This window comes from Strongylocentrotus purpuratus, unplaced genomic scaffold (assembly GCF_000002235.5).
Source record: "Strongylocentrotus purpuratus isolate Spur 01 unplaced genomic scaffold, Spur_5.0 spur5_scaffold_12, whole genome shotgun sequence".
NCBI classification, from domain to species: Eukaryota; Metazoa; Echinodermata; class Echinoidea; order Camarodonta; family Strongylocentrotidae; genus Strongylocentrotus; species Strongylocentrotus purpuratus.
The window spans coordinates 2,556,978-2,580,836 of NW_022145597.1; the positions used below are offsets into that span (position 1 = coordinate 2,556,978).

At 37.4% G+C, this 23,859-nt stretch overlaps 2 protein-coding genes and 2 pseudogenes across 2 annotated transcripts; all 4 read left to right on the plus strand.

The window, feature by feature from the left end:
• Window positions 1-13,876: 13,876 nt before the first annotated feature.
• Window positions 13,877-14,337, plus strand: LOC752307 (histone H2A, embryonic-like). Its single transcript, XM_001175793.4, has one exon. It carries the CDS (start codon window positions 13,914-13,916, stop codon window positions 14,286-14,288), a length of 375 nt encoding a protein of 124 aa, XP_001175793.2. The 5' UTR covers window positions 13,877-13,913; the 3' UTR covers window positions 14,289-14,337.
• Window positions 14,338-15,203: 866 nt separating this feature from the next.
• On the plus strand, window positions 15,204-15,902 carry LOC115922563 (annotated as a pseudogene).
• Window positions 15,903-16,550: 648 nt separating this feature from the next.
• On the plus strand, window positions 16,551-20,904 carry LOC115922820 (annotated as a pseudogene).
• Window positions 17,938-18,650, plus strand: LOC115922564 (histone H2B.2, embryonic-like). The gene has a single exon (XM_030981590.1). It carries the CDS (start codon window positions 18,109-18,111, stop codon window positions 18,475-18,477), a length of 369 nt encoding a protein of 122 aa, XP_030837450.1. The 5' UTR covers window positions 17,938-18,108; the 3' UTR covers window positions 18,478-18,650.
• Window positions 20,905-23,859: the final 2,955 nt, after the last annotated feature.

Genomic DNA, 23,859 nt, shown 5'->3' on the forward strand with positions numbered 1-23,859 from the left:
AACTCTTATATCGAAGTATCTACATAACTTATTTCAACATGCAGTAGGCTATTGTCAAATTTTGGTCACATTGCAACTCAGTTTTGCAAATTTTGTTTTCTATTTCATATTCTTAGTTTCCTTTATTGTAAAGGTTATATTTGTTTCCACTCCACTATACCACACAGAGCTACGTGCACTTCCACTATTCGTTACAAACACATACAACATACAAAAAGCACGCTCGCGTGCACATGCACACACACACACGCACACACACACACACACGCGCGCACACACACACACACACACACACAATATATATATATATATATATATACACTTGCACAACACACTCACAAACTCATACACAAAGATCGTTTGAACACTTTTTAATTTTAAGGTTTACCTTAAGATTTTTTTTTTTTTTTTTTTTTTTGAGGCCGCCATCCTTGTCAAGCTTTGCTTATGATTGCGGTTTCCTGCACTTTTCCAATAGAAAAGTTCGGATAATACTTTAAATTTATGATTATATGTTATGGAAATATTAAGTTTCGTTATTATATGTACATATATTATGTAGAAAAAAACATTTTGACATGAAGAAATTATTGTTTGTTTCTGTTGTATTATACCTTACATTTATATGCTCTTTGTTATTCAGTTATATTTTATATGGAAAAAATGCAGAAATAAAATCAAACTAGAAATTTAATTCGTCATGGGGACGAATTAGGTGGTCTGTCTTCAATTCTTATGATCATGCTCATCTTCAATTCAATTACCCCATGAAATTATGTTAATGTAAAGTGATGTATTAAGATATGAATTGAAGTACTGATAAACTGATGAACTGATAAATTGAACTGATGTAAAATGAACTGAATTGATGAGCTAAACGGATGAACTGATGAACTGAACTAAACTGATGAGCTGAACTGATGAACAAAATATTTAGCAATTATCATGATGATGCATAATTAAGTAATATTGACTGCCTTCTGGGCAATACGACGTATATCGCCCGAACCGAAGGTGAGGATGATATATGACAAGTCGTATTGCCCTGAATTAGGCAGTAAATATTACTAATATTAACCACATCAGATATCTAGAGCGTTCGATCATTACGAACAAAAACGTGCGCGCAAATTTATGCGCGCGGAAAGGTGTGCGCACGCAAAATTCTCGAAATGCTTGAAATGGCCTAAAACGTACTCTAATTTGATCAAAAAGTGATTATGAGCATTTTTTATTTTTGCGCGCACCGACGCGCGGACGGATGCGTACGCGCGCGTTAATTGACCTTAAGTTGACCGGACGGATATTGACCATAATCGTTATAAATATGAATGAGAAATGATTTACGGTTATGAAGATATGATCATGAGTTGATTCTCAGAGCACTTCACAAAATGGCGCCTGGATGACGTCACGATATGTTGATGAACTTGAAAATGTTCCTGTCACGTCTTAAGATGATGACCTATGACTGTGTTAAATTTGAAAGAAATTGGACGGTTCAATTTTGAGTAATCGTGCATACAAAAAAGTGGTCACAAATTTATTTTAATTGAATTGTGTTTTTGTACAAATACAATTAAAATGCTAGAAATTTAATTCGTCACGAAGACGAATAAGGTGGTCTGTCTTCAAGTCTTATAATAGATTATAATATTTACTATATTGAAAAAGGGAGAAGTTATATAGACATGTAAACAATGATGATTATGATCATGATGATCATGATGATGTTGATGAGGATGATTATGATCATTATGATAATGATCATGATCATGATCATGAGCGTGATTCTGACATCTTATCGGAAAAATGAGGGGTGATTTAGATAACATATAGTCTCAGTTACAACCTACTGAAATTTGGGAGAAAAATGTTGAATAACAACCGATATACTGGTCAAAACACATTGTCATGCAGATTCATGTTTTAAAAAAAGTGACCTCCCATAGACATAACACGCAAATATGACAAATTATGTATTGCCGCCTTTAATCGAATATTTTACTATGATGACGTCATCTAAATGATATTATATGACAAATTTCTGATAGAGAATTATCTCAGCTACAACATATTAAAATCTGGGTGAAAATCGATCACCGATACGTGAGATAATCTCAATTAAACAAAGACAAAAATGACGTCATCAACAAAATACATTTTTTGGAGTTTAGATGCCAATATTAAGACTTTGTTTCACTTTGTACGAGTCAGGGTGGTATGAAATCATATCTCCAACTCATGCTTTTTCCAACCATGATATAAAAAATGGGGGTCAATGGACTATCTGAAGAGCTATTTCGATTTTTAAAATGGGATGTTTTTGCCCATATATGCTGTGTATTACAAGAGCTCGCACGCACGGACATTATCTTAAACGGACGCTCATTCCGTTATTAATGGGCAGAAAAAGGTGAACAATGTATCAAAATGCTTGAAAGAATGTGTCAGATATGATGACGGAAAAAATTTCATGTTGATTTCATGTTGCCAAATGCCAGAACACGCGAAAACGCGCGCCCATGCGCGTGTGCGCGTTTTTTGCAAAATGCTTAAAATGGCCTAAAACATATGCAAAATAAATTTGAGACGATTTGAAGCATTTTAATTTTTTGCGCGCGCGCTAACGCTCGGACGTACGCATGCGCGCGCATTTTCTGACCTGAAACTGACCGGACGGATATTGACCCTAATCATGATAAATATAAATGAGAAATGCCTTTCCGTTATGAAGATATGATCATGAGTAAAAAGTACCAAAAAAACACAAAATGGCGCCTGGATGACGTCATGAAGACTTAATGACCTTGAAAATGTTTCTGTCACGTCTTATGACAATGACCTATGACTGTGCCAAAATTGAACGAAATTGACTAAACTGATCGTGAGTTATCGTCGGAACAAAAAAGTGGGAACAATAAATAAAAATAAAGAATAAATAAATAAATAAATAAAGAAGAAAGAAAATTCTGACGAAAACAATAGGTGATCTGTCGTTGAAAGACCACCTAATAAAGAATAATAATAAATAAAGAAAATTCTGACGAAATCAATAGGTGGTCTGTTGATAACAGACCACCTAATAATAATAAAGAAAATTCTGACGAAATCAATAGGTGGTCTGTTGATAACAGACCACCTAATAAAGCAAATTCTGACGAAATCAATAGGTGGTCTGTTGATAACAGACCAACTTATGAGAAAGTGAGAAATAAGATAAAAAGAGAGAGAGAGAGAACGCGTGTGTGTGTGTGTGTGTGTGTGCGTGTGTATGTGTGTGTGTAAGAGAGAGGGAAAGAGATGGGTTAGATAGAAAGAGACAAACAGAAAGAGAGAGTTTTTTTAGAATTATGCGTTTCATACATATTACTTCTATTCACTGCTGCTCCTTCATTAATTCTTTCTTATTCTGATCATTACTCGCTGCAATTTAAAATCTTCTCTTTTGAAAGTGGTTTCTGCAATCGATGGCAGGTCGGATTTCTCCACATTGACATTTTATTAATTTTCCTCATATTTGTATTGCTGAGGTGGAGCTTTTTCCACTACACTTAGATCACTTAGATGAAGTGGGCTCTTTCGACTAGTCTGATATGTGGAGGAAATGGTTATGTATGTAGATAAGTAAACGATGATGGTGATGGTGGCGATGGCTAAAATATTGATGATGGTTAAGAAGATAATAGAATTGACAGTACATTAATAAAATATCTATTTAATAGTATTCAATACAAGATTAAAGTATGTCTCCCTCCAAATATTTGTAATCGATTGGTTTTATCATCGGTATTTTTTTAATGTAACAGTAAAGCTCTAATCTTCTGAATACCTTTTAACTCTTTCAGAGCGAGCCCGCGCACAGCGATTGTTTCCCCTGTGACGGAGCGATTTCGGTTACATCGCCAGTAATGGAAAATTTGGCGGTGTTTGCTACTTTCATTGCTCATTGCGCCTCATTCAGTCATTTTCGTGATTTTTAGTGAATGTAAAAATGAAAGATCGGACTTTTTCCTTTCTAAAAATGTAAGTTTTGTTTATCATTACGAAAAATAAAGTCTGTTATTTTTTAGGGGAATTGCCGTCCTTTTTTGCTGAAGCTTCACGTCTTTCCTTTTCAATAGACTCACAATACAAATTGTGTAAGCACCGCCGCACGTGCAGATCGGTCGATACTTCATTCATTTCCTCATCGTCAATGATTGTCGTCTGCTAAAGGCCTAAGCCTTCGTTTTACATGGGTTTTGACACATTTTGTAACTATATTCTAACCAACATTATGCCATGATCTACACTAAATGCCCTTTTTTGTAATGCGCAAATCAAATATAGGACTATTTGGGAAATAAATTTTGAGATGAACATTGTTTTATTCTCAAAAACGAAAATAATATTTACTTTGAATGCTTTCGACTTCGTTTCTCATAATTTGAAATATTCATTTTGTTTTAGTTTTTGCCTCCCGCTTAATTTTGTTTATATTTTCTCTATCTATACGTCTCTTAGAAACTATTTTCATATGAGGTTGCTGTATCAATAAAATATTTATTGAATTTTTGTACGCATATTTGATTTGTTTTGTTTGTAATGGAAAGAGCTAAATCAATGACAGATATTACAACAAAATCATAATTCATCACAATCATCTCTCTCTCTATTTCTATCTATTTATCTATCTGTCTCTGTCTATCTATGTCTGTCTGTCTCTCTGTCTCCCTCCTCGGGAGTCCTCCCCTTCCCTCTCTGAATACGTCAGGAATTTCGTGAAATTGGGATTGTGCGTCAGTGTGTTTTATTTCCGCATCGCGTTGTTGTTGTGTTTTTGTTGTTGAAAGGGTGTGGCTAATAAGTAGTCTTGGTAGTCTTTTATTTGTTCGAAAATAAATGATTTTGAAAATAAAGTAATTCATTATATGTTATGAAACAATAAAGAAAGAAGTGCAAACAACGTGAGAATTCAATTTATTCGTTTTCGTCTCCATCTGTGTTATCGTTCAACATATCGTGTCAATAAAACTTTGATAATCCTCGTTTCAAGAATAGTTCTGTAGATGGCATTTACATGTAAACCGGTACATGAAATGATGATGATGCGTACAATATTGTAATAAAATAGTAATGATAATAAACATTACTTTCTTCATCTTGCACTCGCTTTTCTTCATTGCCAGAAAACTTGTTTTTATGTTGCCTGGCATTTTTTTCTTCTCAACAATGTTAGCATCTGTGCCCAGGAAAAGTCTCATATTCGTGGCTATACTGCTAGAGTTGCTCAAGACAAAAGTGTTATTCCGCAGGGAGAAAGAGGAAGAGTAAGGGGTCGTTTTTCAGAACATAACATTTGAACATTTCATATGCCCGCTCAAACCAAGACCGGCTTTAGGCTGATCAAGATATTTTACTCAAACCTGCTCTAAAATGGTTACATGCCCTCGTAAAGGTATATAGGTTAGATTGGTTGTTTGTCATGTAGATTGACCTATTGAACTACGTTTAGGCTTACATCCTCTTCTTTCAAAACGGTAAAATTCCAGAGTAGTTACTTCTTTACAATCTTTTGTTCCTCTTAGGGTGGGGGATAAGCCTTTCATAAAAGAGGTCCATACATGAATGATTCGCTAAATTGGTCAAGTTTATGAAATGAACAGCGTATTGTCATGTAAATACCCTACATCTATAAGGCTTAGATTAGTATAATGATGACAAAAATACCACACCGGTAGGGTAGATAAATATAAATAAGTAATCAGGGTCGAAATCGAACTAATAATACGACCCGAAATACGAATATCTGAAATGCGGAAGGGTGCATATGGAACTTGGAAGTCAAGCAAGAATATAGAACTATATACCCGTACAGTATATAAATATATACCCGTATAGCTGGAGACGGACGCGTACGCGCGCGTCCGTCCCAAGCAGTACGGGTATTTTGGGCCTTTTTTCGATCCGAACACTAACTTAGAGTAAAGTTGAAATGATATCACTTTTTCTCGATTTTTTTCTACGTTACTATATTATTTTTTTAATAGATGAGATGAATGAATATATCTAAATAATAATGCAAAGAACTTTAGCACATAATAGCTAATAATAAGCTGGACAACTTTGTCAACATATTAGGGATATATCTCGGCTTCTGTAGAAGCCCGTCATCGCAGACTTAACAACTCGCTCGGCTTCTGTAGAAGCCCGTCGTCTCCAAAGTGTTAAAATCTCGGGTCTATAAAATACGTAAGCATGGTAAGAATGCATGCCATAATAGGAAGGAAGATGTAATCAGACTCTGATGGGAAAAGCTTGTTCACGTTGAAACTCTTTGATATTTTGAATGAAACATTTACAAAATAATAATATGCTACGACGAAATAGATCTTAATCGATAAAATGTAATTTTGTTGAGACGAATTGACGGAAGTCGATGGATGGAAATTGAATGGTTTCCCCATTAACCAACTTGAATGGCAAATGGCTTCATTAACTCTGATATTTGCACACTCTATACGGAACTTCAGAAACCGAACCATTGTTGATCATTTTTAATTTCATTCCTTCTAGAGCGACATTTATAAAAAATACGTCGGTGTTCAATATCTCCTAACAAAACGGATTTGCCCCCCTTAAACCCCTCCATGAGGGCTTTTGAGTTTTCTTTATAAGGTCACCTTCTTGGCAACGCAGGTGCATGCTCGCATGCGCAATACTTACCACTACAATTATTTCTTTATTCATGCGTTTAATGTGCGACTCGTGTGGATTTTGAAGCAGAAAACTCTCGAATTTTGTTGGCAGAACTCTTGGAGAATTTCAATCGAAAAGTCATAAAGAAAATATGATGACCTATGTAATTGCAAATTTCGCTGGTGAAAACATAACAAATCGTGATTTTTATTTTTCATAATCTGTTGTAAGATAAAATCTTCTTTTTTTAAACTTTTTTTTAAAGTATTTATTGAAACAAATCTCAAACAAATAATAAATACATGTTCATATAAACACAGAATTTGAAATAGTTAACTCATCATCAAAAATGACTTAACAAAACATCTGCCATTTCTTATTATTAAGATCGAGACGATTTTTCTTGAAAGCAATTATACGTTCCATATTTTCTAAATGTCTGAGAGCTCGTAGAAATGAAGGAAATCGTGGAATAACGTTTTGCATTTAAGAAGTGAATATAAAATATTTTGCAGAAATAATAACTGTATTGACGAAATAAAAATGATTGGTTATATAATATAAGAGTACCAAACAAATATTCTTCATTAGTGAACAAAACGTTTCGTGGACTTTTTTTTTTACCATACAAATATAACACTCAAAAAAAAAAAATCGTAATTTTTCACAATTTAGAAACAAATTAACTAACGTCTGTTCATGATTTTCACAAAAAGTACACATTGAAGAAGAACTTATACCTATCTTATAAAGAAATCTTTGTAATGCAATTTTTCTATGAATTATTTTAAATTAGAGATTTCTCGTTTTATTATCTATGGATGACCTATATCGTAACGTCAAACGAGATTTCCAGATTATTGAATCGTTTAAATTATTTTGTAGATCCCTTTGCCATTTATCCTGTTGATTTGTTTCTGAGATATTTGCTGAAAATTTGTTTAAGAAAATATTCTACGTAAGTTTTGATATCTTTTTAGGTTTACGAAAATTGTTCAAAGTATTAACGCAATTTAGCAAGGAACTTACTTTTTGAAAGTTTCCCTGTTTCAGAACTTTTTTCAACTACTAGGTTATGGGAAAAGCACTAAATAACATAACATGAATGTACCTGAGAGAAAAATCATTTGACTTTGGATTTTATCAAAAGACATAAATGAGTCATCAATGTGCAAAATATCTTCCACATATATCATATCAGAATTAAAACGTCTAATAGGTTTTCCGCCTACCAGTATATGAGAATTCAGGCAAAGTGGTTGGGAAATAATTTCCTTGAATTTAACTGGGTTGTAGTATTTGTAGTGACTCCATGCAATCGATATGTCTTTCCAGAAAGGATCTGCGTGTTTATTGAACATTAAATGATCAGAGCGGAGATTGCCGGAAAAAAATATCACCTCCCATATGTCTACAGTTGAAAAGGAATGTGATTCATGTAAATACATCACATAGTGGACAGAATTCCGTATCCAATTAAATACACAGCGTATCTTTAAATGGTTGCCAAGCCCTCGTACATTAATCGACCCGATCTTAATAGAGTCACGTATTCATTTCGAAGTCATGTATTAATTAACAATGACTAGTGGGCCTATACCAATGAGTTCCATATGAACATGTACTGTATTTGATTATTTAAAGTAGAACAATATAATATAAGTTGAGAATTGCTTAATTTTGAAGGTAGAATATAAGAAATGAAGTTAAAAAGAAGTGAATAGGAAAAATTGAGAGAGGAGAAAAATAAAACAGTATACACAAATTCTATCAAGTAACATGTAAACAAAAAGAACAATCCCTTCCTGTTTGGATTGTCCGTCTACTGCCATGTGACAGAGTAAAAATGAAGCAACTTTAACTAAGCATAGTATGCATTAAATAGACGTAGAAGTACATTAATCGTAGCTATATCTGACAAGAAATAGAGCAGAAATAGTCAAAAACAGTCAAAAACTACTGTAGTTTCGGCTATTCTCGGCGTCTATACTCCATCTCTTTCTAACTAAGTAAATACAACATTCAGTTGACGATTGATGAATTCATTTTTTGGGGTCAAATTATTATTTCAACATGTCAGAATTCGTTATTGTCCTCTTCTTTGCCATTTTTCAGATCTGACGGACTACGGGTTTTTAGGGGTCCTGGGGCATCTCTGAGGCCATCCTTATATTCAATCACTCTCGGTACGGAGTTGGGGATGAACGCAAACTTATTTGCATCTCTTAATTGCCTGACTTTCGTCATCAGCCGTTTGTGTTCATTTCTGGTATCTGGGTGAATATCGTCGCGGATTCCCACCTTTAGGCCGCGGATTTGAACATTTGTTAATGTCGGGCTCTTCTTCAGGATTGACATGCGATCAATGAAGCGTAGCAGCTTTACGTGGATGGGTCTTGGTCGTGGGTTGCGCTGGTCACCAGCTTGAGCACGGGATATTCGTGGCGTGCGATGGGCGCGTTCCACTTCCACATTCTCCATATTCAAAGGAGATGCGAAAAACTGGCGGGCGTATTGTTCATATCGTGGAATTTTCTTCACCTTCTGGTATGCCGTGAATGATGACGTTGTTTTGCTTCTGTTTACTAGATCGACGATAATCCTTCTCAACTCATTTACATATCCATAATCTGCTTTCGTGGCTTTTACTTTCTCAACCTCCGACTTTGTTTCACTGATTTATATTTCTAAAAACCCAGTTCCATTCTCAAGATCCGATACCCTTGTACCCAGACATTTAAGCTTTGTTTCATTTTTTGTAACTTGAAATCAAAATAAATATTTTAGGCCAATTTTTAATCAATTCTTAACGCAGCTCCACTCGCTTTCAAACTCCTATCCTACTATTCTCCAGAGTATAAGTATAAACATTTTTTGGGGTGATCTGTAATGTTCAACAGGGAACAAAATAAATGGGGATAGGAGTGAAAAATAGAAGACATACGAGAAAATAGAAAGAGAGAGGATGTCTTTCCGTTTCAATGCAAAATGCAAACATTTCCCACTTTATGAAGGGGAAATATCCATTTCCGACCTTGTCAATCTGCCCCCTTACAATTTTGATCATTTAGCACAGCGATGTTTCATCCGAGGTGCCGCGGAGAATTTTAGTGGTATCAAAAAAATATTTTGGAATAACATCAACTTCATAAAAACAAAGTAAAAAAGTGACTTTAAACTATCTCGCTTCGTTCGCTCGCGGAATTTAGAAAGGGCGTAGTTTCACGCAGCTAGGTCCATGAATAACCCCATATGATAATATGGCGATATCGTCATGATTCGGGCAGCATGGCGTCCGAATATAACCCTATTTATTGTATATGTATAACAAAAGGAAATTCATACCACAACAAAGCGTATTCTCCTCTCGTTCGCTTTACCTCTCGCAAAACTCCCTGTCCCAATATTCGGGATCCGGATAGTATATTTTCGGAAAAGAGGCCCTACCGGTCCTCACACAAAAATGTGCCCGTACGTCTTTGTGTACGAGGATGGAAAACAATTTCTCTTTGATGAATTTTGAATTGGGATGGGGCGAAACATTTTAGCTCCTAAAAGGGTGCCATGACTAATAAAAGGGTGGAAATGCTGATTTAGTAGACTAAAGATGGCTGCCCCCTAACTGAGCCCCACTCAACGCAACTAATGAGACTTGATTGTTTTTCCATTCACATATAGTGAGTTTTAAGCATTTAACTTAGAGTTGGAGTGAAAAAAATAAATACAAAATATAATTGTACAGACGCGAAAAAGCGAAGCGACTAATGACTGGGAGAAAGAGGACTTTGTGAAAAGTGTGGAAATAATGATATAATATGATAAATTTGTGTTACGAATACATCGGTAATAATGTGTATAATTTTTTATTTATCCCTTTTGAAGTCGTCCGTTTAACACTTTTGATTATTCATTATTTAACAAAAAAAGAAATTGGCGACAATATTAATCATGCCTAAGATAACTAAAACACGACGACTGAAGGCATGCTTCTAGAGTTATCCCCGCCATCCCAACAATATATTTTCAAATGCAATTAAAGATTTCCTAAGTACAATGTTCATTGATTATCGCAATCTTGAACTAGAAAGATGAAAAACAAATATGAATATAAATTAAAGATAAACTTTAGTACTGATAATGTGATTGCATTGTGAAAGAAAAGGAGTGGAAAGGATCAGAAACAGTTGATGATGTAGCATGTAAGTATTGGTGTGTACTGCAAGGTTCTGGAGTCATCAAAATCATAATAAATTTGACAGAGTCTTGGTAAAGTAACAATCACTGTACACAGAATTATATATATGGGACAACACACATGGTGTCGGGGCTAGTACTACCTTGATTTCCTTGTCTTTCTATGCTCATTACTCAGCCAGTATACATTTTCTTCCAAAAGTGTTTGGCACATGTCATTTATTTGTAATCTTGAACATTCAGTGTTAGTTTCGTTTGATTCTGTGAGAATTAATATTCTTTTTTTTTTTTACCAGAACTGGAGTTTATCTTTAACCTCGAGAACTATAAGAAATACACAAGTCTACTACACACCATTACCATCCACGCCTCAGGCATATCTGAATCTAAAACTATAAAACGGTTAACTGGCCATTCCAGGTTTATTTTCAACATTTGGCATACACTCATACCCAGGCAATAAACATGATTTGAATGTTTAAACAAACAGAAGAATGATACTCACTTGTATCGCAGAAAGCAACATAAAAGGAGAATGCAGATATGAGGAAATAGACGAGCATTGGATGACGGGGTAACATCTTGATAACCAGTAGACGTAAACACTCGATCAGTTGATTCTCAGAAAACCTTCTGTGTTTCATGCATTCTGAAATGCTTAGAATTAACTAGTTGAATATCTTAGTAGCTTTGCGACCAACGTTATGTATGGTGCACCATTGCATTAGATGATTTGTGAATAAAACAAAATACTTAAATACCATCCCTCTTACTGAGATAAGGTTTGCGCATGCACTGTATACGTCAGAGTTCGTGTCGATTTTACCAAACAGGTTCATGCGTTGCTATGTTGTAAATGAAAACGCGATCGACTATTCTAAAAAAAATTATCGATATGGCTTCCAATCACCCGATACCAAAACAGTCACAGTAAGATGCTGAAACATATTATCCGAAGTAGCGCAGTAATACTGGACCAGAGTATATAACCTGCATGCATGAAAAATGAATGAAGACTTCATAGTTTTGAAAGAGCCGTGAGATAAAGAGAAACACCAACACATAGCTTGTTTTATAGTTAAGGATTTCATTTGGTCAAAGGCCTACTATATTTAAAAGAAAAAAGAGCTTTAAAGAGATACTGGACGTATTTGAACACCCTCGATTATAACATAAACTTGTTTTTCGAGTGGACTAAACTACTACCTCATTAACTACTAATCTGCCATCTAGATTACAAAATTGCATCAGTAAACGCACTGTTTTTCTTTATCACCTGGGTTATAGTGAGGGCAAGGTATCGAACTGTATTTATATCGCGCCGGAAATTTCGCAACGACTCAGTCGGCCGCTGATTAAGCGGGGGGAGGGGGGGGGGGTAGGAGCACAATTTTCGTTTTTCCCCGAAAATTGGAAACTTAGGCCTACCGTTATTTCGTTCAGTGGGGGGAGGGGGGTAGGTCCGTTCTTTTTCTACCTTTTAGCACACACAATTTTTGTTGTTGTTGTTGTATTTTACAAAATGTGAGGGGGGTCCTCATACTGACCCACAAATTAAACAAAAAATTGAGGGGGGTCCCCCCCCCCGTCTGCGTACGCGCCTGGTCCCTTATACATCTTTCTGTGTACAGTGCCTGTAACTTTACCAAGACTGTGCCAAATTTCTCATCATTTTGATGATTCCAGAACCTTGCAGTAGGCATACACACCAATACCTAATACTTTTCTGATCGATTCCACAACGTTTCTTTCACAATGCAATCGCATGACCAGAACTGGTCCATACCTTTAAGATTAAATTCGAACTCGTCAATTTCTTAATCATGGCCATACATGCTTTTAACCTTAAAGAATATTTGTAACCTTATATAATATTATGTAGGCCTACAAATCTCGACATGATTTTGAATATTATAATAGGAATGAGTAATGTTTGCGCCCAAGTAGAATTGTAGCTTTGACTCTATAAATCCACATTGCAATTTTTCAAATTGCATTAGCAAAAATAATATGAATTGTTCCACCTTGTCTCACGTTATTTTTAACATTAATGTAGCTTGTGTGTGTGTGGGTGTGTGTGTTTGTGTGTATGAGCCTATGTATGTGTAATATTGAAGATGACTTAACGAGCACATAAACTTGAACTCTTTTTTTTTTGCACAGGCAAACCGATTTTTTTGAGAGGGGAAATGCGTCATACATGCATTAAAAAAGAACAAAGAATGATCATAGCTTTGAAAAAGCTAAATGATAAAGATTATCAACATGTTACTAACACACAGTTTGTGTTATAGTTAAAGGTTCCATTTGGTCAAAGACCTACTCATTGATTTCTAAAATGAACACGATGCATGACAATCGACGCTATTATAAGAAGAAAAAACAAACATTTGTAGATCATAATTTAGATACACGATATGATAAAAATGTAGAACATAATTTAGATACACGATATGATAAAAATGTAGAACACAATAAGTGTTAGGTATTAAACATGCAAGGAATATTCAAATATAAACCTATGAAATCTATGAACGTTTAATACGTATGCCACATAATGAAACAAAGCTAGGGTGAATTGTGATGAAACATATATCCCCAGAAAGAGAGTTTTTAGGCGATTGATTGATCTCTGAAATATAACATAGAACCTGACACTATTGGAAAAAGGGGCAGTGTACTTGGAATGGGCTACAGTTTTATCACATTTTTTATGCGTTGTCGTCCCATCCATTTGAATTGATCTGTGTTTCTTTTAAATTCAGGAAACCCTATACAATCTGATTGAGTACTAGTGGAGAAAACGGATAAGTCGCCGCGAGATGGCACCATTCACTAGTGATGCGAAACAAGTTTAAGGAGATCCGGTCAGCTACCCGCTGATTGGACAATAGTCACAATGCCCCCCGACGGTCACTGCGATCCTAACACCAGGTATAAATAGCCACCAAAACGCTGCTGGGCATCCATTCAAGTCATCGAACATTGTTAGGTTCTGAACTTCGCTTCCGATTTATTCTAGACTCATCAAAAACATCATGTCTGGCAGAGGAAAGAGTGGAAAGGCCCGCACCAAGGCAAAGACGCGCTCATCCCGTGCAGGGCTCCATTTTCCAGTAGGACGTGTCAATCGGTTTCTCCGAAAGGGCAACTATGCAAAGAGGGTCGGCGGTGGAGCTCCTGTCTACATGGCTGCCGTCCTAGAGTACCTCACTGCCGAAATCTTGGAACTCGCAGGCAACGCTGCCCGCGACAGCAAGAAATCTAGGATCATCCCACGTCACCTTCAACTCGCTGTGCGTAATGATGAAGAACTCAACAAGCTTTTGGGTGGGGTGACGATCGCTCAAGGTGGTGTTCTGCCCAACATCCAAGCCGTGCTGCTCCCCAAGAAAACCGCTAAATCAAGCTAGAGTTTGCTCCCGGCAATCTTGAAACCTCAACGGCCCTTATCAGGGCCACCAATTACTCACGAAAGAATTGTTTCATTTATGAATCCCCCTATCCCCACTCTCTTTCTCTCTCTCTCTCTCTTTCTCTCTCTCTTTCTCTCCCTCTCTCTCTTAGTTTAAAACGCTACACTTGGGATGAACTAAGCCTTAACAGTTGTTATATATATAATGATTGATATATATTAAATAAAGATATACATCCTTAGATGTTATGAACAAAAAAATGTATAGAGCAGTAAAAGAAAAGGAAAGGTGGTTAATCAAAAATATATTTACAGTTACTAGTACGGATATTAGGGTGACCATGCAGAGCAAAACATTATCTTTTTATTCGGCATTTTAATAGGAAACTATAAATATGCAATTTCCCATGAATGTGACTGTGTTTCAAGAGGGGTGACGATCAGGGGTTGATGGTGTTATCGCCATTTGATCTCATTTTTTTCTTCAAATTCATATAATGATTGTGTACATTATACGTGGTAGGAGAGGATGAAGAAGAAGAAGGATGAGAAGAAGACGGAGAAAGAGAAGAAGGAGAAGGGGGTGGTGGAATAAGAGCATGTATGGATGGAAAAGAAGGGAGAAAAGTATCTTAAAACAAACACAAACTGGCATGCAGTCATGGGGGCGGACGAACCGGGATTGTCTCCTCCCACGTACGCAACAATACCTTATATTAATGGCGTTGCCGAGCCGATGGTTACGCCACAACTAGGCGTTGTGGCGTGCGCCTGTAATCCAGCTAAAAAGTGGAAGTTACAAACTGATTCAGCCGAGGACGCAGGTTCGAAACTGAGTCACGTCTTTCGGATGGTGACGTTTAAAGGTCGGTCCCAGACGTAAATAATCATATCTGATTGATACACGTCTGTAAAAACCCAATACACACACACACGCCGATGGTTATTCGTTTTGTTAACCTCCCGACGCACCGTATATCAAGATGGCTGAGAAGAATAGCTCTAAGAAGGTGACTACTAAGAAGCCGGCCGCCCACCCACTGAGCTCCCGAGATGGTTGCTACAGCAATCACCGAGTTGAAGGACCGCAATGGGTCCTCGCTGCAAGCAATAAAGAAGTATATCGCTACCAATTTCGATGTGCAGATGGACCGACAGCTGCTATTCCTCAAGCGGGCCCCAAAGTCTGGCGAGGAGAAAGGCAAACTAGTGCAGACGAAGGGGAAAGGAGCTTCGGGTTCTTTCAAGCTGAATGTGCAGGCGGCCAAGGCACAGGCGTCGGAGAAGACCAAGAAGGAGAAGGAGAAGGCAAAAACTGCTAGCACAGCGTGAGAAGGCCAAGGAAAAGGCTGCAGCGAAGAAGGAGAAACTGCAGAAGGCAGCCGCCGTAAAGAAAGTCAAGGCAGCCCCCAAGAAAGCGAAGAAGCCAGAAAAGAAAACGACTGAGAAGAAAGAGAAGAAGAAGAAGACTCCAAAGAAGGCACCCAACAAGCCAGCAGCCAAGAAATCAACACCAAAGAAGACGCCCAAGAAGGCAGCCGCAAAGAAACCCAAGACTGCCAAGCCCAAAAAGCCTGCAAAGTCCAAGTGATCAAGTTGCACGCCAACTTTACCATCCTACAAAAACGGCTCTTTTCAGAGCCACCACATACCCAAGAAAGAACACTTGTCCAAATGCACTCATGGGATACTATGATTATGTGTAATGAAGAAGAAAATGAAGGGAAAAAAGGGGATGGGGGGGGGGTAAAAAAAAGAAAATGGATAAAAAGAAATTAAAAAGGGAAATAAGAATGACATGCATTATGGACTGTGATATTAGCCCAATCAGCACTGGTTCTCGTTTCAGCCCTTTTAAAATGCAAACAAACTATATATAATACAGTACTTGTGAATATAAAAAAAGAAAAAGGCGCGCGGACGGCCTTGGGTGAGAAATGCATTCCTATTGATGTATATTGAGTAATGTAGGTGATGACCTATTTTTCAGTTAATTAAGTTTCGTCATCCATGTATACTGTTGGATAAGATTCGTCACCCCCTCTTATTTCAACTCGAGCATTCAACACAGGCCTCTCTAGATAAATGCATGTACTAATGCTAGCGAATACTCGCCACAAGGGGGCGCACTTGAATGGGGAGTCTCCGCACTCCAGTCCCGCATACCGAATGATGCCGAATCTCGTCACCCAAGTCCGCAATGGTGTACTCGCTGCAATCCGGTTGAGGTGTCATTCGCTTAGCGTAAACCAGTCTACAGGATCACACAGAACTCGCTCTCAACTATCAATCATCATCATGTTAGGTCGAGAAAAAGGAGGAAAGGGACTCGGAAAGGGTGGTGCCAAACGTCATCGCAAGGTTCTACGAGACAACATCCAAGGCATCACCAAGCCTGCAATCCGTCGACTTGCTAGAAGGGGAGGTGTCAAGAGGATCTCTGGTCTCATCTACGAAGAGACACGCGGTGTACCGAAGGTCTTCCTGGAGAATGTCATCTGTGATGCAGTCACCTACTGCGAGCACGCCAAGCGAAAGACTGTCACAGTCATGGACGTGGTGTATGCACTGAAGAGGCAGGGTCGTACATTGTACGGCTTCGGCGGCTAAGTGTAGCAGACCTCTCTCTCGCCTGGCTAGAATAACAAACGGCTCTTTTCAGAGCCACCAAATAATCAAGAAAGAATACTGTTGTATGTTAAAACCGTGAAAGTAAAGAAAGAAGAAGAAGAAATGAGCCGTTAATATAAGGCAAAACGAACAATGACTGTAAATACCTCCCAGAAGAGGCGATATAGTGATTGGTATAGACAGATGAAAGGCAAATCATGAAACAGAAAGCAATGAATGAAATTTAGGTTGGGCAAGAAGGGTGTGTCTATTCCAAAAGAAAGGCAGATTATGAAACAGAAAGCAGTAAGAAATTTAGTTAGAAATAGTGTATAGACATTGGCATTTATAGTATGAGGGTCGTTGTGTATGTTTTCAACTGAAATTGAACATTGTATCAAAAGAGAATTACGATTTATTTACAAAAGTAAATGTAAATGCTCGTTATTAAACAGCCTACTCTGTGATAAAAGATGTGAAATGGATAAATAAAAAATAAAAGATGCATGTTGTTTTCATAGTAATAACGCATTCATAATGATTATACCTGATATGTAATCGTATAGCGCTTAATACAGGGCTTTAGATATATTATATAGGTTCTCTTTTTCATTTGCTGTAACCAAATAATTTTGAATTACAATGTCAAAGATATTTCATTGCTCATTTCTGTTATATCATTACGTTTATTATTATTGTCTGTCGTTGTTTATATTGTGTGAGAAGAAATGAAAAATAAATTCGCTCTTTACATATAGAGCGACACTACTAATACTACTACTATTACTACTACTATATAATTATATATCTCCGAGATTATGTCAAAAGTAGGAGTGAATCATAACCTGTGCAAGTATGTCTTGGATAAAAAGTCTCGACATGTTCCATATTCCCATCAAAATCATCGTCTTCTTCAATTGAAGAATGCAGAGAGATCCTATATTACAACATATGCTCGTATGATCTGTATGGGTTGTCACCATGTCGCCATCTCTAGGCAGGGGATGCAACAGGCACTAATTCTGCGACGCCTTAGACCAATGAAAGGATCGAGACCGAGGCTCATTTGCATACGGACCGCAGCATACGGATCCGGCCCCGAGTATAAAAAGGAAAGGTTCTCGCTGGCCATTCACAGTATCCAAAGAATATTTGCTTGACATACTCGTTTCGCTGCATCTTTACGGGCCAGAAAACCTCAATTCATCATGGCTCCAACAGCTCAAGTTGCTAAGAAAGGCTCCAAGAAGGCAGTCAAGGCCCCTCGGCTCAGCGGTGGCAAGGAGAGGAACAGGAAAAGGAAGGAGAGTTATGGAATCTACATCTACAAAGTCCTCAAGCAGGTTCATCTAGATACCGGCATATCCAGTCGGGCCATGGTCATCATGAACAGCTTCGTCGACGACATCTTCGAGCGAATTGCCGGCGAATCTTCCCGCCTCGCTCAGTACAACAAAAAGTCAACCATCAGCAGCAGCAGTCTACCTCCAAGTAGACAGGTCATATACTACTCTACTTGGACATACAACGGCCCTTTTAAAAAAAGAATGATATCCGTAGTATTAAATGTAGCGTAGTTGTTTATTAAATAAATAATGTGTATAATGAATATAAGATATAATCAAGATTACACGATAGTATATAATAATATTAGCCCTATATAAATCTCACTCTATAAATCTAGACTAGAGCATAAAGTGTATTCATGATGGTCGGGAGGAAGACGAAAATAGTCGATTAAATAAAAAAAGGAATACAATTCAAGATGACAACATGTCCTAAATGATATACGTCCATGCATCTGTAGTGACTAAACTCGTTTTTACCATTTCAAAACTTGGTTTTTTATTTAAGAACACCGTACAGTATATTGGGTGTGTCTAATTTAAAACATACGTGTCAGACCCGAAGCCTCATTACTTTAATGGTCACGTGGGTCTGTGTATTTACGTTAAGAACAAAGTAGTCCCTTGATTAATTTATCTATAAATTGTTTGTAGGTAAAGTTAAATGGACCGTAATGGAATTATGATATTTTCTCATGTATGTTTTATTGTTCTATCCTAAACTTGATTATTATACTTAGTTCAGAAGGATGTGCATTCATGCTCGAAAAGTAGTCCTTACGAATGCGCGCTATGTCAGGCAAGGCCCTAACGGGCATTTTATATAGCGGACATTCGTTCACTTGCTTTAAGCGAAGCTGGTTGTCTCCATTTTACTCCGACACGCTTAAGCTTTGCCGTCAATGTAGCCTGTTTGTGTTGCACCATTTAAAAAGGTATGTAGAGATAATTGAATATATTTGATGCTATTGAGTTTTACTTTGCTACCAGTGTTTATGATGCCGTAATATAACAGTCTGTTCATTAATTGTATATTATGTAATGAGATGTTTTATTCACTGTAGGGTAGAAACATACCGAGGCATGTTAAATGTATTCTTCTGTTATTTACGGGATTGATGAGTAGTCTGTAAGTATCAGACTCGGTTTATATATCATGGGGATTTTTACAACAAATACTGATTCAAATGTAAAAGTCCATAGTATATAATTGACGTTTCATGTTTTTTCCTACTTTAGCCGCTGAGGCGTAAGTTGAGGTTGCTTTATCACCACCACGCTACAAAGCTACAATTGACGATGACGTATGATTTTTCTTACCCGTGTGACATTTAGTCTAGGGTGAGTTGCGTAGGAATATTTATGTTATGTATTCAATAATATTGATTGGAGTCATGACTGTTTGATATCTATACATGTATTTACAGATAATATTGAATACTATGTATTTTATTTCTTGGTTTCTTAATTGCATTTCAATGTATATGAACTGAATTGAACTGTACTGCATTTGTCTACAGAAATTTAATCACAATCCATATGATGACTTGCATGATTTTTATAATGTGATTATGGTACTTCTGATGCTTTTGTTTTATTTTTTCTGTACAATGCAGGGGTTTCCGTTTTTATTTATAAACGAAATAAACTTCATTGCACTTCACCATGGCGTCTCAACTTCTTCATTTTTGTTGGCTATGATTTGAACCGTGGAACACGCTTCCTACACATCCTTCCTTGAAAGGTTGACGAGATGCAGGTTAAGTGTCTTTTTTCATGATTCATCCCCACCCAGCTCCCTGCCTGCCTGCCTCCCTCCCTCTCATCCGCCCTCTCAAGATCAGTCGAGCAGACTCTCGGTCAAACACCTTAATCATTATTTGTTAGAATGCATATTTTCGTAATTATTTGGCACCACTGAGTGCGTGAGCCGAATTCCCGGCTTACCATGTAACCCATGTTGCAAACGGTGGTAGCGCCACCTTTCGACACATTTTATTGACTTTGCACATACGGCATCGCCAAGCCCCCTTCCCGTCACGCGCTAAACAAAAGAGCAGCCCGGTTGACCAATCAAGAGAGCTGTACAAACGTAGGGCGACGGCACCAAGATCCTTCGCAGCACATATAAATAGCTGAAAATTGCAAGTGGTTCTCATTCATCCCGTCACTCGTATTTGAAGTACTGAATTACCTACTGTCTCTCAAGCAACTATGGCACGCACCAAGCGCAGACCGCTCGCAAATCTACAGGAGGGAAGGCTATCCGCAAGCAGCTGGCAACCAAAGCTGCCAGAAAGAGTGCCCCCGCCACTGGAGGAGTCAAGAAGCCTCATCGATACAGGCCTGGCACAGTCGCCCTGAGAGAGATTCGCCGCTACCAGCACTGAGCTTCTCATCCGAAAACTGCCATTCCAGCGTCTAGTGCGTGAGATTGCACAGGACTTCAAGACAGAGCTACGTTTCCAGAGTTCCGCTGTGAAGGCCCTTCAAGAAGCCAGCGATGCATACCTAGTTGGCCTCTTTGAGGACACCAACCTGTGTGCCATCCACGCCAAGAGGGTTACCATCATTCCCAAAGACATCCAGCTCGCCCGTCGAATCCGCGGATAACGCGCCTAGAACCATCGGTACAGCATGTAGCCCATGCACCTCATACACAAACGGCTCTTTTCAGAGCCACCACAACCCCAAGAACCACTGTTGTTCATAAAGTTGGATTTTTTTTTTTACCCCAATTTATGGAATGATTTTGACAATGATTTATTCCTAATAGATCTAGATAATAGTTTACATTCTCAGATTTTATTGAATAAAAATTTGCAGGTGTTTGTTTTGCGTGACTGCTCAAGCATCTGTATGCTGCTATGCTAATCAATAAATTAACAATAATTCATTGCATTTTCCCCCGATCCCCAACAGGAAAAATTCCTCTGGTTCAAGGCATGACCACACAGAGAATTTCGCAATAATTGCTACAGGTAGGCCTACACAAAGCATTGTAACAGTAGATATTCCCCTTTTTCTGCTTTGTATGGCCCTCACGAAATAAAGCATTGACGCTGATATGATCAGGCTTTCCTGTGAAAACAAACAAAATTATTATCATAATGTAATAATGTAATTTTGTGTACCTGCTTTTGAAAATGCCATGGTGTGAAGGAAAAAAAAAATCGCAATAAAAAAGTGGACTGCAGTTAGTTTCGCTGTAAAACAGTAAAGCATGGTAGACCTCAGGCGCGGATCTACGGGGGTTAAGGGGGTTAACCCCCCCCCCCCCTCGCCCCCTCCCCCCCCCCCCAAAAAAAAAAAAAAAAAAAAAAAAAGGGGGGAGAAGAAAAAAAAACGCACACTGGAGAGAAACCCTTTCAAGTGCAAATATTGCGAGAAAATATTCAACTCATCTCCTTACTTAACCAAACACATGATCACTCTGGATATAACTGTATTATTGTATTAAACTGATAACTGATTAAAAAAAGACGTTATCATGCACTGCTTTGTATGGTCTCCATTGTGTTAGTGGATGCCAGGAAAACATCACAATACGGGGGTTCAAAATAGCCACAAAAAAAATCGCCTCGCCGTTACACGGCTCGTGGTTAGGTCAAACTGTTTAAACTGTTATTTGATTTAAAAAGACGTTATCATGCACTGCTTTCTATGGTCTCCATTGTGTTAGTGGATGCCTGGAAAACATCACATACGGGGTTGAAATAAACACCCTCAAAAATCGCCTCGCCGCTTCACGGCTCGTTGACGATGCTCCGCCTCGTCATCATTTTGGTCAACCCCCCTAGCAAAAAGCTAGATCCGCCCCTGGACCTATGTCATTGTTAAAATACTTTAGTCGCCCTTAATATTGTGTCTCTTAATTACACCCCCTTAAGTGGAAGAGGTAAAATCACCTTAATATATGATAACCTTTTATATTTTTATTTTTGCTAGTCAGAGAGACAGATGTTTCATCGGACATGTGCCCCGATTTTCATATTCCTAAATCCGTTCTTCGTTACATTTTTGGCTGTTTTATTTGAACATATTTTTACCTACAACAAGACGTGGACACAAGCTGAAATGTTTTGACGTAGTCATTCAGTGCCCTCTCTTGGCGACGGAGACTTTAATAGTCATAGACAGCTTACGTCATCTCGTTTATATTCATTCTCGACAAGAAAACGACTTCGTTGACACACTTTTCCAAACTACGTACAAGAAACAGGTACGATTATTCCATTTGAGATTTTTCTCCTCCATTAATTGATCTAAACGTTCGATAGAATCCAACATCAACATTACAAACATCTTTACGTATTCGTTAGTTTTAACTTTTGACCTAAGCCATCTGAAAGGGCAAGTCCACTCTTACAATAACTTACTTTCAATACAAGCAGAAAATCAGACAAACCAATCAAAAAAGTTTGAGCAAAATCGGATAACTAATAAGAACGTTATGAATTTTTAATGACATGAAAAACTTTGAAAATCACAAGACAATTTGGCAACTCACTCATCAGTCTGTGACTTCATTGCCTCACTATCTACTAATTGTTTTCTTTATGTTGATAATATGATTTTTCAATTTTCACCCTAATGATAAACTATTTATATGAAAAATAATAATTATGAATATACAGTATTCCGAAAATAGTATCAATTTTTCAAAGTTCATAAAAGATTTTGTGAAATAAAACCTAAAACAAAACATAAAATCTGGGCAAAGGCATGGGGAAATCTCTGGGATAAAAAGGGAAATAATGGGATAAAAATGTATGAATCAATTGATAAATAGTGAAGCAATGACGTCACAAACTAATAACCAATTTGGCAATTTGTGAAGTGATTTTCATTGCTCCATAGTTTTTCATACTTTTTAAAAAATGCATAACTTCCTTATTTGTGATCCGATTTTCCCCACACTTTTCTTGCTCTGTTTCTCCTGTTTTTCTGCATCTATTGAAAGTATGTTATTTTTGGAGTGGACTTAGCCTTTAATCAATCTTAACCTAGGCCATTTCTTTAAAGGGATAATTGAGTTTTGGTATAGAGGGTGCTACACACAAAAAAAATATGAGATAATGAAAAACTGAGTGTCAAATTTGAAAAACTCAGAAAAGCATACACTTTAAATAACAAAATCATTTTTGTTTGATCAAATTCAGTTCAGAGACGGCTGAAATATTCATAAATATAACCATTTCTAATATTTGTGGGGCCCCACAAATATTCGATAATTTTGAACCAGCCTTTGAAAAAACGAAATAGTGCCTTATACTTTTATTCCAGCCAATGCCAACGTTGGCTTTTTGTTGGCCTATTCGTGTTGATAATAATACGCACAACCAGTCGGCCCGTGTATTGTTATTATTATTGTTGTTATTCGAATTTAACGGTCACCGTATTATTTTAAAAGCGGAGCTGAATTGATATGATCGGATTTAAACTAAATTTCACACATTTAGGGGTCTAATATTACCTTCATAGCAATTTAGATCCTGAAAGGGCACTAGAAATGTCGTAAATAAGAATAAGAGAAATAACCATGCACTTTGAAGGCATTCGTGGTCTTAAACAAGTATTCAACTGTCCCTGTAAATCGTTACGCACCTTAGA